The sequence below is a fragment of the Mytilus californianus genome, unplaced genomic scaffold (genome assembly GCF_021869535.1).
Source record: "Mytilus californianus isolate M0D057914Y unplaced genomic scaffold, xbMytCali1.0.p SCAF_2, whole genome shotgun sequence".
NCBI classification, from domain to species: Eukaryota; Metazoa; Mollusca; class Bivalvia; order Mytilida; family Mytilidae; genus Mytilus; species Mytilus californianus.
This window is the reverse complement of record NW_026262668.1, coordinates 13,411,164-13,429,184: the sequence shown is the minus strand read 5'-3', so window position 1 is coordinate 13,429,184 and position 18,021 is coordinate 13,411,164. Positions and strand designations below refer to the sequence as shown.

The window sequence follows — 18,021 nt, the reverse complement described above, 5'->3', positions numbered from 1 at the left end:
TTGCTATTTTAATTTCAACATTTGCATTATCAAAATTACAAAAAGGCGAGACATATCTCTGTGATAACAGTTTATTATAAAACTTAAACTATAGGTTAATATCAGCAATATCTAGGACAAGTTCTATAATGGTGGCCGATCGACTTTTTTAAAAGAGTTATGCCCTTGGAAATATTAAATTTATGGAAAATGGCCTCGTTAGCGCTCTCATGGGTACAATTCTTTCCAGATTTTTATAAAACTTATACTATAGGTTAATATATCAGCAGTATCTCAGACATGTTCTATAATGGTGGCCGATCGACTTTTTTTAAAAGAGTTATGCCCCTTGGAAATATAAAATATGTGCAACACAGGGGACATTGAAACTCTGTTCTTTTATTATTATTATATTATAAAACATTGACTTAGCCATTTCTGATATTAATTGCAACTCTTTGAAAACAGCTTGACAGTATACGTATTAAATGTTTTTGCTGTGATGTGATTTGGTGCAGAATTTGGCACAATAGACAACTTTCGAGTTCGATGAATTTCCGTCAAAAACTTTGGTTTTAGTGAACATCATTCGTGCGTTTAGGGGCATCGTCACTTCCGTTCCCATGTTGAGTGAGTGGTTGGAAAACTATGATGCTATATTGCAAGTATTATTCGGCAAATTGATTTCATAATTGACAATCAGCACTGCTGTCATTAGGGAATTGTGATTAAGTACCTACAGAACAAACAGTATTTCTAGTTTATCCTGCACAATGACGATCACTAAGACGCTTGATGAACGTTAATAGTGCAGGGATACAGGCGATCCCCTCTATCTGATAAATGACGTCAAAAAGGCGTGCATAATTGACAACTTTTTTTCGGTGAAGGACAAACTCGAAAGTGGTCTATTGCTGCAATTGTCCATGAAAAAAGAAAAAATAATAATAATACCGCACTCCAATAAAAATTCAAAATTGAAAATGGCAAAAACAAATTCAAAACAAATGTCATATTCCTGACTTGGTACAGGCATTTCTTTTTGTAGAAAATAACTAATCCTCCCACTTGGAGGACAGTTGTTTATTGTGCCTTCTATTTCAAATATTTTCTTCAAAAACTTGACAAAATCTCAATATTAGTTAATTCTGGAGAGAGAAAAAAATAGTTACTTCTAATCTTTTGAACGTTGTATGTTCTAATAATAATAAAAATACAATATTGTTTGTCCTAAACTGTATAATTTGTATTGCATTATTATAAGTATTGAAGGAAAATATTCTAAAACTAATATTCATTATCATAGAAATTGAAATGAACTCTGCTGCTAAAACAACTATCAATAATGATACTGTTTCAAATGAATTGTACTGATAGAATAAAATACTATGAACCTTTTAATTATTTAAAATACTACTATAATACTATTTACCTGATACCAACCTTATCTTTTTGTCAATATCATAACACAGCACACACAAAACCAAGCAATCTGGTGTCTAATTACATATTTAACAATATCTCGTAGAAAACTGTCATATGCACCCAGGGAAATTGAGAAAATAAATCATTTTTAACTTTGTCATTTCCTAGATAGATCAGGAAAAGTCGTAAAACTAGTTCAAAATTGAATTTTTACCTGCCTGTTTTTCAGGCATCAAAGATACCTTGCAGCAAAAGATAAAGCCAGAAAAACAGGAACAAAATATGCTAAAGGTGCCGCAGCAGCTCTCCTATCATCTGCAAGTAAGTAGTTAAATACAGTCAGAAATAGACACATAGTTATACTTCATGAAAATGCAACAGCGGTTTATATCATACAGGTCCATACAGACCCTTGCAACTTTGTGAGACTAGCCCTGGGCACGTTTCTTTTGTCTGAGACGACACAAAATGATTTTAGTGTACCATAATGAAGAGAATTGTCAATATATTAAACATTGAATACAAGCTTATAGTCTTGCAGTCACAAGGATTTTTAAGTATTCCAGGCCTATTGTGCACAGACATATTTACTAAACTTGTAAATATGAGGATAAGATCATTATAACTCTGCATAGTGGCCTTATATTAATTCTCATGGTCTGCTGAAAAATTAGTAATTTAAAACACCTATTGTAATGTTAGTCATTTGCAAGTTTTAAATGGAATGTTATAAATAAAATCTTTGCAAGTTTTTCAGTTAATTATGGTGATTATGTTTCATGAGACACTTCTTTTGAGGAGTGTTCAATGCCACAAGTAAAATATTTCTTGGAGGTTTTATCAGGCTTCATAAGAGGGGGGGGGGGGATGTTATATAAGAAAGATGGTAAAGCCCAATTCAGTATTTTGAACAAACATGATATCATACTTGTTCCACAATTGAGTCAGTCAGCAATATACATGTACCACTTCTAGAAAGTAATAATACAATGTATACAAGGACCACAATACACAAATGTAATGAAGAATTGGTTTAGTATTTAATATTGAGGAAACAAAATTATCTATTTATAAGAGGGGGAAATTTTAAATTAATTTTGATTTTATACCATTGATTTGTCATAATATAAGATATGCAAGCGTTAATGTCAATCTGTCACAACAACACTAGAAATTGTTTTATCAGCCATGAACAGATCACACATTATATTACACAGTGAAATGAAGCTTTACAATTTCTTTATTAATAGTAAAACAGTAGGACCTTTGTCACTTCTTTTTTTCAATAAATCCTTTTCTATTTAAGAATAAATCGTAGTTGCTTAAAAAATGTCTTCACATTATTATAGGGTAAACACTTAATTAAATAAGATTATGCTATTCAACTTATTTTTTCATGTAGAATTACGGAACAAATATGAGAGGAGAACACCAACTAAGCCAAGGTCAACACCAACAAAGAAATCAGATAGAAGATTGTATCGTAGTGAATTGAAAAAGAGAAGAGCAGCACAGCTTGGTATTTATTGTATGGCATTGACAAACGCACATTTTTACAGGCTAAAAGATAAAAAGATATTTTATTCACAAAGCAAAGAGAAAAAAAGTACAGACAATATGTAGTGAGCAGAAAAGTCAAATTGTCAGACATATTGAACAAAAGTTTTGTCAGTTTGCTTGCCAAATTTGTTAAGCAATATATTTCATATAACCAGACAGAAAAATCTGCTAAAAATCTAAAAAAAACATGGAAAGGTGGCCAACCAGAACTGTTGCTGAACAAGCTTTTGATAGAATTTAAAGCTCTTATGTAAGACAGTTCAAAGTCTTGCATGTATATTTTTAAAACCGACAAATATTTGAGTGAAATTCATGGAATAGCATAAACTCTAATTGCAGTGAGTTCAAATATCAAATCATAATGCAAAATAGACAATGGTTTACTTTTACAAATTGTGACTTGGATGGAGAGTTGTCTCATTGGCACTCATACCACATCTTCTTATTTCTATATAAGAAGAGAAAAAGGAAATTAAATTCACAGACACCCTTGATTACGAAAGCAAAAGTATGGGTGTTTATTCTGATTTATTTGAAAAATATATATTTAAGTATATATGAATAAAAAAATGTTGTAAAAATTTTGATTTGAATGTTCTGAGATACATAAATATATTTCATAATAAGTGTCAAAGACGACCTTATTTTCCCAGATGATAGAGGATGAAATAGTTTAGACAATGGACGTTATTGTCACATATGTGAAATTTATTTAACTCAAAACATTAGATATCTGCATATTTATGAACATTGATTTATATATATATTTAGATTTTATATATATATATTGATATAATTTCTTATATACTTACATGTTTTACAGCTGCAAAGAAGAATCGATCAGTTTCATTACATGGAGATGAATACAGAGCAATGACTCCATCACCAATGTCAACAGATAGTGACTTTGGACTACTATCATCAAGTTACCCATCTTGTTCTAAAGATTCAGCGCAGCGGAAAAAGAAATTAGAAAATGCCTATGACATTAACAACATTGTCATTCCTTATAGTATGGCTGCATCTACAAGAGTGGAGAAACTTCAGTACAAGGAAATAGTAACACCCAAGTATGTCTCATAGTTCTCTTGAATCAAAGGGCTAGTGTGACTGGTGTATCTGTCATTTATTCAGTATTTTAAAATTCAAGTTTAAATTTAAGTTTAGACAAATTACATTAAAGAATTCTTTTTAAACGTTTGGGCTTAATTTCAACCAAGGGTGATCAGTTTCAACATGGTGTCCTCGATGTGAAATATATATGATGTGAGCTTATCTTACTTTTGAGTTGATTGTGCCTTCAGAATTGTCACATTTAGGTTTAAACAATCCTACATAACAACTGTATGGAGTGGAACCATTTCTGGCCACAATGATCCTTGAATGGCTATTAAAAGAATGTTACTGTTAAAAAAAAACTGGCTGCTATTTCTAAAATGAGAATGTAGGTAAAATGATAAGACTAAATAAAATTCACCGTTACTGCGGATAAAATCTGTCAAAAAAAGTGAGAAACTCTTTTTAATGGCCAGTTGTAACCAAAATACTAAATTTGTACAGTTTGTAAAAAAAAAAATTCTGCTTTACAGGTTATACAGTTGATTACAGTAGAAAACACAATTAAATTGTTTCTTGACCAGTTGATTCTCTTGTACTGAATATTGAGATAATATATTATGTTCTGATCTACTCTCTTAATGAATATTTGTGTAGTAATTTATGTGATCTTTTTACGTAAATTTGACCAAAAAGTTCCTGAAATTCTACCATGTTCTCTTGAAAATAAATATTCTTAATCATAACTTACTTTAATAACATCAGATTCAAACTACATCATCATGCTTCTGCAAAATATTATGTGTTCTTAAAGCCAGTATCAAATTTGATAAATATTGTTATTTTATAGATATGGTTTTAGCTTTATTAGCAGGTTCAAAAGTTGCCACATAAGTGTTTCTGCTGTAGAACAGTATACATTCAAAGGGAGGCAATTCTATCTAAAATTCTTTTACACTTGGTTGTTGTTTTGTTGAATCATTAATATTAAACAATCAGAATACAAATTATTTCTTCACGTGGATAAAAGCTTCGTTTTATTCTTTTTTGAATGGGGGGGGGGGGGGGGGAGGATACTTGAGTTCTTTGTAAGGACAATGGAACGAGTTAAGCATACAAATGACATCATTTACAGAAATCAATATGGTTGGTGACCACATTGATTTACCAGCTTTACATGACAAATATTCTGGACAACATATGATTGTTGCTATGGCACACATTCTATATAATCTATGTGAAGGGAAAATTTTGATTATGAACATTTACTAAGAAAAATAAATTGTTTGTTTCAGGTGGAGAAAGCTTGAACCTGAAGAAACCTGTGATAAAGTTGCTAATTGTGATTACCAGGTAATAACAATTAAATATTATTGAACGGAAAAAAAAATGAAAAACACTTTACCTTAAAATTAAGAGATTCAAATGTTATAAATTTAAAGAATAAGTAATTAAGTTTTTCAGTACCAGAAGCGAACAAAACCCAGGTTTTTTTGCAACTTCAGATGAGCACAAAGACAAATGAAGTTTATTATCAGCAAGGTGGACCATGGAAACAAATATTACCTAGAGCTGTTATAAACCAATCAAATCATAGAACAGGATTTTTGAAAACCTGCTTATGTTTGTGGTTTTTTATATTCACAAAAGTTAGTAAAAATATCATGATTCACCTTATAAGAAAGAAAAAAATTAATTTTATGCTGACTAATTGGATTAACCTTGCTTCAAACAAAATTTAAGTGAGAACGAAAAACTAAAATGATGAGAGGGTATATTTCACTAGTTGGTCATTTTATAATTAAAAAAAACGGAAATCATATTACAAAGGTTATCTAAAAACTTTTAACACTTCTTATGTTTGTCTCATCTGTGATGCAGAGGAAAGCTTTAGGTGAGCTGTTTCAGACGTCAGAAAATGTATCCAAATGTGTTTAAGTTTGTGATTAGCATACTCGGGTGAGACATCTGTGTAACCATTTTTTTAATACTTGATAACAGGTTACATTTATTGACAATTTTGAGATTCCTGTATACAACATAATTTTAATAAGTAATTTAGATATTGAGATATAAAGATATTGGTGTTAATATTCGTGGAATGTTATAAATGTTTAACAAGTGTAGGTTTATACATTGAATCTAAGTCCTTGGTTCAAGTGTTGAATATACTCTAAAAAAAATATTGCATTTTTTATTTTGACCATGATTTTAGTATTGAACTTGTAAACTGTCACACTAAGAGAGACAACTCTGTAAACTGTCACACTAAGAGAGACAACTCTGTAAACTGTCACACTAAGAGAGACAACTCTGATGCTTTAAATAGAACACTGAGGAATGTTAACTACCAATTTTATTCTCCCCTTGATGATTATATTGCAAAATAAAAATTAGTTTGCTCAACAAACTTTTAAGTTAAGTTTTGATAAAAATACTGTTTTTGAGGTAAAGATTGCATGAAATGCAATCAAAACCCTATGGAACTGACTTGATATCTGTATCTTCAAGGTTTATTACTGCCTTTGATAGTTCAAACAAAATAGTGCATTGAAGTGATCATTATTTAGATCATATCCAGTCAACGTCATGCAATTTATTGATGATATATTATACCTTGGTATTTATGTTTTGATATGAGGTGTATTTGAATTACAATAATTGCCAAGAAAACATTTTTTATTCAAAATTACATGAGTAATGCATGGTGTATGAATCTGTTATAAAAATAGGTTCAACTACAAATGTACAATCACGAACCAAGGACAATAACTCCAACTCAAATTTTTAATTTGCCTAGCAAAATACAATTCAATGTTTTATTTGAATATTCACAAATTGCAAAATGAAAGTAATCTTTACCCTTAAACCATCTCAAGCACTTTGATTATTAAATGGAAAAAACACATACTAGATGTAGATTTTACCAGCTTGTAAAAGGGTCCTGGTGATTTTTTGGGTTGTGAACAATACTTTGGGATAACCAGTTTTTGTTTGTTTGTAAAAATTGAAACAAATCTACAATTTTGATAGTTTCCATTGAAGGGTCAATTTGTAGTCAAATGTAAAATTGAAATGCATAATAGAATTAATCAAAAATGGGAAAACAATATAAAAACAAATTACAGGTAAAAATGTTTACATTTGCAAAACTTTTGTGATTCATGACGTGATGGATAATGTCATGTTTTCCATGACTGATAGAAATTATTTTACTTGTTGGTTAATAACCACATCAATTAATTTTGTGAATCATCCCAATAAATATGATACTTCAAAGATGATATTGAATTGATTTTAAGACTGTTTTGGCTTTAATGCAGTCTAAATAAAAACCATCTACAAATAATTTGATTATGTTATAAAGGGTCTCCAAATAATCAAACAAAATCTTTTGAATTCTCATCAGTATTTTTACTGTTGACCAAAAGCCCAATGAATTTTATGTATTTTTCAGAGTGAAGATACATCAGATGAATCTTTTCTTTCCCGACATCATACCTGTGAAGTTTCGGAGAGGAAAAGATTATCAAACTTTGTTCAATATCCAAGTAGAAGAAGTAGAAGTTCTAGAACAGACAGTGGAACTACAGAAGTGTCACAAGATAGTTCTGATATATATGGGAAAGATGAGACATTCCGTAGACGAAGTGGTTCTGCTACTATTCGCCGTATAAGTAATAGTGTGTCATTTGATGATGGGGAATTTGTTATTCCAATGGACATATGTTTTGTAGAACCTTGGATGGAAAGAACGTTTCCATTATCTGAAGAAGAATATACCAAAATGTTAACAGACCAACCGCCTGTTGTCGAGTCTCGGAGGCGTAGAAGTTCTTCACGGGTTTCTCTCTCTGAATCATTTGGTGGCAAACCTGAAGAAGAGGCAGCTGAAGGAGAAGCTATCACTTGCTCTCCTTTACCAAGCTCAAGCTCAGGATCTACTGCTAGTGAAGATCCCAATGATCCTGAATGGTCAGCTGCAGACACGAATGGGACAAAAGTATCTAAGAGGTGAATTTGTGCGAAGGAATAGTAGCTTGAGAGTAGTGCTGTCAGGACCTCGTGTTCTGTAAGAATAAGAGTGCTCATGTTATAGTGCTGTGATGAGGAGACCTGAACAAATTGGCAGTCTTCACTTACAACTTTATGTTGCATATAAACAATGTACTTATAAATGACAAGTAATCTAATTGGTTATTAAACATTGCCAAATTTTTGTTTGTGAAGTTCTGCCAGTTTCAGTTGTGAGATTTTTAAGGTTGCAGAATGAATGTGAAAAGTGATTAGTGATTTGAGGAATTATAGAACCATTTTACTACTGTACAAAGAAAACAGATATATTTCTTTCGTAATACATCTTAACATGTGTTAGATCTTTGTATTTGGATTCCAGTTTACAATGGCATTGGAACATTTGAATTTGATTTTGATGAGGAGTTGTCTGTCAGCTACTTTTGTTATTGTGGTACTTTAGTACTGTATCTTTGAGGTACTGAGAATATACCTGTTGAATGCAGTACTGTTTTAGTAAATTATTTTACTTTTTAGTACCATAATTTTACAGAACTAAAATTGGAAGTACTGTTAAGGTATTTGAAATCTCACTGCTAGATTAACAAATTGCAGCACAAATCTAGAAGTTTAAAATTATAATCATTGTACAAAAAAAGTTCAAGTAATTTGAAGATGTTAAACAGTACTTCAAGGATAAGGTAGATTTCAGTATACATATCTTGCATTCAAACGTACCCTGGCAAAAGTAGTTGTGTACCTGAGGAATAATAAAGATTTCCATTTTAAAGATCAAAGATGCACAATTTTCCTTAGGCAGGTTGTTGTTAATCAGGATGCAATGTTGTTTTTAAATGCTTATGTCACACTACATTTTCAATAATTCGATCATGCTTATAATAATAACATTTCATTATTTCAATGCCATTTATGAAAAAGAAAAAAAAAAGAGAGGTCATTTGTTAAAAACTTGAGGAAGCTGGTGTAAAATTTAACTAGATAAGTAATTATACATCAGGGATTTTTTTTCCAAATTATATACATACAAAGGCACATGTGCTTTTTGGGGTTGTGTTTTTGTTACAAACTAGTTGTCTTACTGCATTGAATTAGCTGTTAGATTATTGTGATGAAATGTACAAAAATACATGTGTATACAGAACTTGATTTGTTGCTTTTTTGTAAGTTTCATTGTTAAATTTTGTATCTGTTATCTCACTTAAGAGGACAAAAAAATCCCAAGCTAAGTTATGTGTCAAAGGGCCAGTCAAGTTGTGGCAAACGGATGTGTTTAATTCTGAATTTCTACGCATATTAAAAATGCAATAGAATCTTTGTAAAGTTATCATTTATAGGCAAAAAAAAGGTATTTCTTTTAGGATACAGAAGTTAAAATTAATAGGGTATAGAAATTGCTAAATAATTATTTTTATCATGTTTATTCATCAAGCTTAAATTAGGGACAGTCTGGCTCTTTTTATAAGATACGTTGAGATTCTCATGACTTGAAATTATTTTGTCTTTGCTATCTTTTTTGTAAAAGTCACAGAATAGACTGACTTAAATCACCACTTAAACAATAAGTTACGATAACATACATGTATGTACTTGTAAAAAAAGGTTGGTTAGATCACTGTAAACTAGCATTTTCACAACCTTATGCAAAATAATATCACATTTTGACAGTGAAAATTAGCACTAGGATTATCTGTATGAAAAAAAAAACTGATGAATGCATTTTAAAAAAAACAAAAAAACAATAACAACAGTAATAATTTTTAGATACGTAATTTGGCCATTTCACAAATTTTTTATGAAATATGCAATGTTGGGGAAATGTATGCAACTTTTATACTTATCTACCAGCTATAATGAATTAAATATCTTTCAAATTAGTAAAAAAAATACGTTTTATATTGCAACTCTACCCAAGAATTCCTGGAAAATGATATATGTTAAAGCCTGATAAATGCAGTTTCACATGCACTAGTTTCCTGCAAATTACTTATATCTGGAATCACACATATGTGTACCTGTTACGTTCATACATTGATTGTAATATTTCACTTTGTAACAACCGGTGTTAGATATATTATTAATGTGTCCTATTGATAGATATAGCTATTGTGTCCTGTTCATAGATATAGAAATAATTTAAATACAAGGACAAATCTGGCCATAATACGTTAACATAAGTGCTATTATATTGTATTTTCATACAACTTGTGTCCATCAGACTTATTTTTTTAAAGTTTTGGATAATATTGCTCTTTTTTTGTTGTTGACAATTTAGCTTTGTAGATCAATAATATGTGATCAGTCGGTTTTATAAGTTGTGATCGATCTATTATGGACTGTTCCTTTAAAACATTCATGATACCAATTGAAGGCATTTTCAAAAACAGATAACCACCTGTTCTGACTGTTCTTAACATCCACTCAGTGGAGATTTTGAAGTGCCTTTCCTGGGTTCCTTGTATGTTTTTATGGAACAACCCCAAGCACTTGATGCCATTTTTCAGCATATAAATAATCTTTTTGGTAACTGTCAAACTTGTAAGTACAGTCATTTAGGGTGTAGATCAACACAAAAATAATGTTGTCTTTTATCTTAGCAACACTTTGTTTAATTCTGTAAATAGTGCTTGCACTCATATTTATAACGACAAGGATTCTTTATACATGCGTATAATTCAAACCGATTTAAGTTCTAACTTTCAAGCACTTTTATATTTGATTTATGTATCCCAATACAACTGCAACAAGTTTATCAAATTCTAAAATCAGTGTAAAATACTTTTTGGAATTTTTTGTTGCCTTGTTAAAGTCTTTCAATAGATGTAGTGTATTTGTTTAATGATGAACAGTTATAATAAAACAATTGCAAGAAGTAAATCTTGAAAAGTTTTATGATGAAATTTGAAAGTTTTGTTTGTGATATGTGTTGGATCATTGAATTTAGTTTGATTGCTTAAATATCTTGTTTGGTTACAGAAATTTTAGAAAAAAAATGGAATACACACTTGTCTAGTGTCTTATAATAGTTGATGTATGATATTCAGTTGGAGAATAGACTTCTTGGGGCATTAGATTAGAGAGGAAAAGATCTAGGAAACTTAACTTGTTGAGATTTGGACTTCCAACAGAAATGGTTAAAGTTCCTTTTTCAGTTGGAATAAAAAGACATACTTTATAGTTTATACAATAAGAAAAAAATATTTCTTTTTGTTGCAGTCTGCTGAGAGCCAAAATATAAAATGACCATCACAGCCATCAAAAATGGGTATCCTGACAATACTACATTTATTCCAATAAGTCCCAAACTATTCAAGTCATTAAATCTGATGGTCAACAAACATTTACTTTCCTGTTGAGTTTTATGCCCAGAAAACGAATGTAGGGTGTGTTAATAAACAAACACCAAGACCAATTGTAGATTTCATAGATCCGTTGTTCTGATTAAAACTTATGTTTAATAAACAAAAAACAACTTTCATTTTTGCTTGCTGACTGTTCCAAAGGTTTTTTGTTAGTACTTAGTGTAGAAAACTGTCCTTTTTTCCACCAGGCTTACAAAAAAATTACTAATTTTCCTGAAAAAGGGTCAGTTCTGATTTTATATCTGTTACAAAGCTCCACATGCACTATTCAACACATTTAAATCTACTGACATTTACATGTATAAATAGTCATGTAATCTTTTTTCCATGAAGAAATCATTGATCATGTTTATCGCACTGAGGAGTTTATCTCTCACTGATCATGTTTATGTAAAATCTTTGTTAATTGTTTATTTGTTTATGCTGTATAATACTTGTACATTTACTGTATAGTTGTACAAATGTATATATTGTTTCTCAGATATTTGTAAAATAAAGCCCTACTGAAATTATGTTTAAGGATTTTTTGTTTCCACTGGTATTTATATCCCTTCTGGCATCCATTTTGAGTTGAAACCAAAGTTAGTCTGGTTCATTTATAGGATGTCAACTATAACATTTGTGATTTTTGTCCAGGTTGACCAACCAACATGTCCACCCTGTCTAAAAATAGAACATAGGGGTCAAACTACAGTTATTGCCCCTGAAATTTAGATTTTTAACCTTTTAGCCATTTCCTTGCCATTTTTATGCCTCCGCGGTTAAGTTTTACCCTTGTCAGTCCGTACATCCCAAAATTGGTTTCCGTTCTCTAACTTTAGTTTGCCTCAACCAAATGTTATGAAACTTGAGCTCAATTCTTCTTACAACAAAACACAGATCAAGTTTGAATTTTGGTGGCGTCACTTTTACCGTTCTAGAGTTATTCCCCTTTCATTTCCGTTCTCTAACTTTAGTTTGCCTCAACCAAAGGTTATGAAACTTATACACAATGCTTATTACCACAAAACACAGATCAAGTTTGAATTTTGGTGGCGTCACTTTTACTGTTTTAGAGTTATGCCCCTTTACAAATGGAAAAATTGCTGAATTTTTCATTTCTGTTCTCTAACTTTAGTTTGCCTGAACCAAATGTTATGAAACCACAAAACACAGATCAATTATGAATTTGGGTAGCGTCACTTTTACCCTTTTTGAGTTATGTCCCTTTATAACGTTATATGCAAGCGGGGGCATCATCTGTGTCCTATGGACACATTCCCCATTTATTTTTTTGGAATTATAGTAATAGAACAAAATTGAGAATGGAAACCGGGAATGTGTCAAAGAGACAACAACCTGACCAAAGAACAGAAAATGGACCTCACACTTAACTCTGAAACATATAAATGAACCAAAATTTTAAAAAATCATACAAGACTAACAAAGGCCTGAGGTTCCTGACTTGGTACAGGCACAAAAATGTGGCATGTTTTGTTAGATCTTAACCCTCCCCCTATACCTCTAGCCAATGTGGAATAAACAAACACACAGTAATGTATAGTTAGTATTGAAATCCCAATTAATCTCTTATTATATGAGGATCCCGTAAACCCACCCTGTAATACCCTCCACAATTGGCACATGGACACAACACTGCTTCTTCTCTGCCTCCCTGTAGGATACAGTGGCCGAGTGGAATATAAAGCAGTGTAGAAAGTTAACATTATGATGTATAAAAACAGTCAGGTTTGGGAAAACTAACCACAGTTTATTTTTAATGCAAAATTCAAATTCATACAAGGCAATAATAATCATGACTAGTGATGATCTAGAATTGAATAAAAGATGAGCCAAACTGTGGTTCTCCACAGAAAATTCTAAATACTGTGGAACATTACTATTAAACTACATCATTAATTCACAACATAACAGTATACATAACAATGAAATGTACATTATACAAATAATTAAAGTAACCCTTTATTAACATGCAAAAATAAAAAACCTAAAACGCCAAGGGTGTGGATGGTGGGAAAGGAGATGCCAATATTATGAAATGCAAAAACGATGTTTACTGCTGCAAGCCAAATTTTTGAATGCCCAAAAGATGCTGGGATGCAAGCTGAGCTTTGGATGATTTTAATATGATTGGTCTAGAAAAAAGCACGGAAATATGAATAGCTAGTTTTTATTGGTCAACAACAAATTCCAGACACAACAGATTCAAATATCGAGAGATCTGATTGGTTACTAAGTTAAACAAACGAAAGCGAGGTGCAGGAGTTATAACTAGAACAATACGAAACTAACAGCAAACATATATAACAATTAATAATGTATTTAATTTAAATACTCCCATTAATCTCTTATTATATGAGGATCCCGTAAACCCACCCTGTAATACCCTCCACAATTGGCACATGGACACAACACTGCTTCTTCTCTGCCTCCCTGTAGGATACAGTGGCCGAGTGGAATATAAAGCAGTGTAGAAAGTTAACATTATGATGTATAAAAACAAAGTCAGGTTTGGGAAAACTAACCACAGTTTATTTTTAATGCAAAATTCAAATTCATACAAAGCAATAATAATCATGACTAGTGATGATATAGAATTGAATAAAAGATAAGCCAAACTGTGGTTCTCCAAAAATAAAACACACTTAGATAATTATATTAATATTATAGTACATGTGTACAAAAAATTGAAATAATCAGAATATATCAACATGTATCAATGAAATTATATTTTATAATGAATAGCTAGTTTTGATTGGTCAACAATAAATTCCAGACACAACAGATTCAAATATCGAGAGATCTGATTGGTTACTAAGTTAAACAAACGAAAGCGAGGTGCAGGAGTTATAACTAGAACAATACGAAACTAACAGCAAACATATATAACAATTAATAATGTATTTAATTTAAATACTCCCCTTGATCATACACCAAAAAAATTGCTGTGACAAGAAATGTTATGGAACAGATGAAGTATGAATTGCACAGAGATATATATTTCATACCACTGTTTTCAGTGTAAAAAGACTTAGGGTTGTCCAAGAAAATATTATGTCCCAACCCCCTAATGGCAGCTAATCACTTTTCCTGTAGGTAGTCACAACTGTTGGAAAGTGGTGCCATTTCTGATGAAACTAAATCTCTATGTGATTGGTTATTTGTAGAAACAGTTCTAACTTAAAACATTAAATTGTTGTGTAGGACATGAAACTAGCATTTCTGCTATTATTTAGAACAAAAGAATAACACTTAAATGTGAATTGCCTAAATATAAAGAGATGTGGGGTATACTTCAATCAAAGAACAGCCAAAAGACACATAGAGGGAACCATCCTTTGACTCGGGCTTCTTTCCGTGTTGTGTTATATCTGCAAACCAACATAAATCTACGCTTCCTGGGATCAAATGTTGTAAGCAAAATGATAATTTTGTGGTTCTGTTTATGATCATATAGAAGATCTTTGCTTGTAAACTATTTGCCACTGAAAAAGAAAAATAATAAAGAAAAAAAAACTGAGCTCATTTAGTTAAACACTGCCCCTATAAGTAACCAACATAACTGCAACACTGCATTGGGTAAAATAACTTGGCTTAAACCATTGTGGTGACGTCAGCCTATTCATTTACCGTGGATTCTTTTTCTAGAATCAACGCTTCCTAAATCTGCCGCTGAAATTGACTCACCAAATTATATTCAATTGTTTCCATTGTGTGCCTAATTTCATTAAGTTTGAATTGGCTAATTTACTGATTTCTGTTCACTAATGGAATTAAGTCTAGGTTAGTCTATGGAAAGGTATATACTATGAAATTTAGAGCGAGGGGCTTGCCCCGAGCTCTTAATTTCATAGTATATACCTTTTCATAGACTATCCAATTTAGCACATATTTACAACTCGAGTAATCTTTTAATTGATCTATTGATAGTTTATTTTGGCTGACTACTTGTATCACAGGTGTTTGTAAAACGGAGCTCATAAACGAAGTTTTGTAAATCTACTCACTAATATCATTGTAAAATTTCAAAAGGCCCTTGACTCCAGAATGAAAAGATGGTAGCTGCTGGTGTAAGTATGTATACTGATATAAAGCGGTGTTTTACTATACATGTTCTTCTTACATGGTAAGATGACAAAATAAATTGACCAAAAGCAGGCAATAATTAAATTGCAGTGGAAGCTTTACATGTTTTGAAAACTTTTTTTAATTTCACAGTAAAACTAAAGCTATAATAAATTTGAAACATATAGATAGTTTGTCCCCATAGATATAGTCTAGCAGATAGGCATTAAAAACCAACTACCAATAGATCAGAGATTATAGGTTTTGTGTTTTGTGTTGTTTTTTTTTATCATTTCAAAGTAAAAACTAAATTTATCAGAATATGTTTATATATATATATATAGGTGGCACATTATCTTCAGACAGTCACAGTTTTTCAATTCATGACATCGTCCTAAACATGCATGAAATATTTGCCACTGGACATTAAGCAACCAATAATCAATAAATCAAACAATTCATGACGAAATAGATCACCTTCCTTAAGAAAGTTTAAAAAATTATCACCAAGTTGCTTTAATTTTCCTTCACAAGGTTTCAAAGTACACACTTTTCTGTGTACAAAGTAATTGCATGGATGATACATTATCATAATTTTAAGATATCATTGTACTCTAATCAAGGTATAAAGAACCATATGTATTACCCTTTATTTAAATGATAAAATTTGCAATTGTCAAAAACATTTTTTAGATCCAAAGATTTTAATAGCAGGATATTTAAAAATCAACGTGAAAACTAATTACAAACTATTTAATTTAATTTGGAACACAGCATTTTATTTTAAAATAGCCAGTGGCAATTTTTGTTTTAAATATCTTGATTACGATACAATGAAATCTTACCCTTGTGGTCATTCATGCGTAGTTACTTAGTACACAGGAAAAGTATGTACTATGAAAATTAGAAGGCAAATATAAGCAATTTGATTGGACGAGAAGTTGTAAGTATGTGCTAATTTAAAAACTTACCTTTATTTTTTGTAATTTGTATATGCCTTCACTGGGAATCGAACCTTTCCTTGAAATCTGTTATGTGTGACTGACATCAACACATTGACGAAACCTCTCGGCTACCAATGGGTTACACTATAGATGTCTATTTTATATATTTAAATGAACATCTGATATACATCGGTTCATCGGACACACAGGGCTTGTACCTTTATATAGAAACAATAGGTAGTCGTATGGTATGAGTTGGTAGCCGCGAGGTTAGCATGGTTAAAATCAATGAGTTAAAGATAGGGATTTGTCGGTTTAGGTTCGAATCCCTGTATTCTCTCTGTTGTTCCAATTCTTAAATGATCCTGTTTTTTTTTCTAATTTTGCATGTAATAGTGGATATTTTTGTATTAATAGCGAGTTTTACCGGGTTTTTTTTAATTATTATTGGCTATTTCACATGTTTGAAACAAAAATGATTACATTCTATTTGTCAATTTTTGTTTTATAAATATAGTATGATTTCATCTGTTTTACTACATAATTTTACAAAGGTTTGTTCACAAATTTCTATGCGAGAAAATCGTGATGTGCCTAGAGTACTAGAAAATTTTCGATAACATACTTGTTATATATACTTTATATATGCTTTCTGGTCGGGTTGTTGTCTCTTTGACACATTCCCCATTTCCATTTTCGATTTTATTAGCAATAATTTCGAATATGTCTTATTTTGTTTAAACAGCTAATATTCATATGCCTGGTAATATAAAGATCTTTAAAGGTATAAGTGTTATATTTGTATTTTGTTAACCAATTAATTGTGATCTGAGATTTATCAATGCATCGTTGGACACGATAACATGGTTATTTAAACTCACTTACAATACCTTCTAATTAGGAAAAGGCTTTAATTTTGAAAAGAAATTAACACAAAAGTTTAAGTTATAGATACAATGGATAAGCGTAGATTCATGAAAAACAAACCATTCGCCCTCCGGGCTCATGGTTTCTTTTTCAAGAATCCACGCTTATCCATTGTATCTATATAACATATTCACGTACTACTAGGACAGTTTATAGTAATGTCAGATTAAAATATTTTTTTCTGAAATCGCCTATGGTTTCGTGGTGGTGTGCTCGACTCGTGTGAGAAGGGTGGTGGGTTCGATCGCCAACCGCGTTAAAACAAAGACTCGAAAATCTGTATCTGCTGCTTCTCTGCTTAACAAGCAACATAAATGATATATAGAACATAGACTGGAGTCAGCACAATATGTCCGTACATGGTACTAACATGTCTTCCTGAGCTGACTGTAACCTTGTGAACAAACACGTTATAAAATCTGACTCAGTGTTTCGGTTCTATGTCTGTTTGGATCTTAACCTTGGTTAGATGATGCAAATCTTGATCAGGTTAACGGAAATTTTACCTAATAGAATGGTTCCTATTAATTGTAATGTCATGAGGTCAAAATCTTAAAATGAGGATATGTGGTATGATTGCCAAAGAGACAACTATTCACCAAAGTTCAAATGAAGTGGATGTAAGCAATTATAGGCAAAGTCGGATAATGATACGAGAATGAATGTTCCAC

At 31.2% G+C, this 18,021-nt stretch overlaps 1 protein-coding gene across 2 annotated transcripts in view; it reads left to right on the top strand.

Moving 5' to 3' along the window:
* The window catches only part of LOC127729280 (KAT8 regulatory NSL complex subunit 1-like), a 39,269-nt gene extending 27,343 nt beyond the window's left edge, over nt 1-11,926 (top strand). Inside the window, exons 4-8 of one of the 2 annotated variants that reach the window (XM_052237015.1) lie at nt 1,643-1,725; nt 2,807-2,923; nt 3,788-4,034; nt 5,316-5,373; nt 7,478-11,926. In XM_052237015.1, the coding sequence (XP_052092975.1) occupies nt 1,643-1,725; nt 2,807-2,923; nt 3,788-4,034; nt 5,316-5,373; nt 7,478-8,038 (1,066 nt within the window). In that variant the 3' untranslated portion in view covers nt 8,039-11,926. Of the gene's footprint in view, nt 1-1,633; nt 1,726-2,806; nt 2,924-3,787; nt 4,035-5,315; nt 5,374-7,477 lie in introns of both variants that reach the window. The other variant, XM_052237013.1, reaches the window with a different exon arrangement.
* Nucleotides 11,927-18,021: the final 6,095 nt, after the last annotated feature.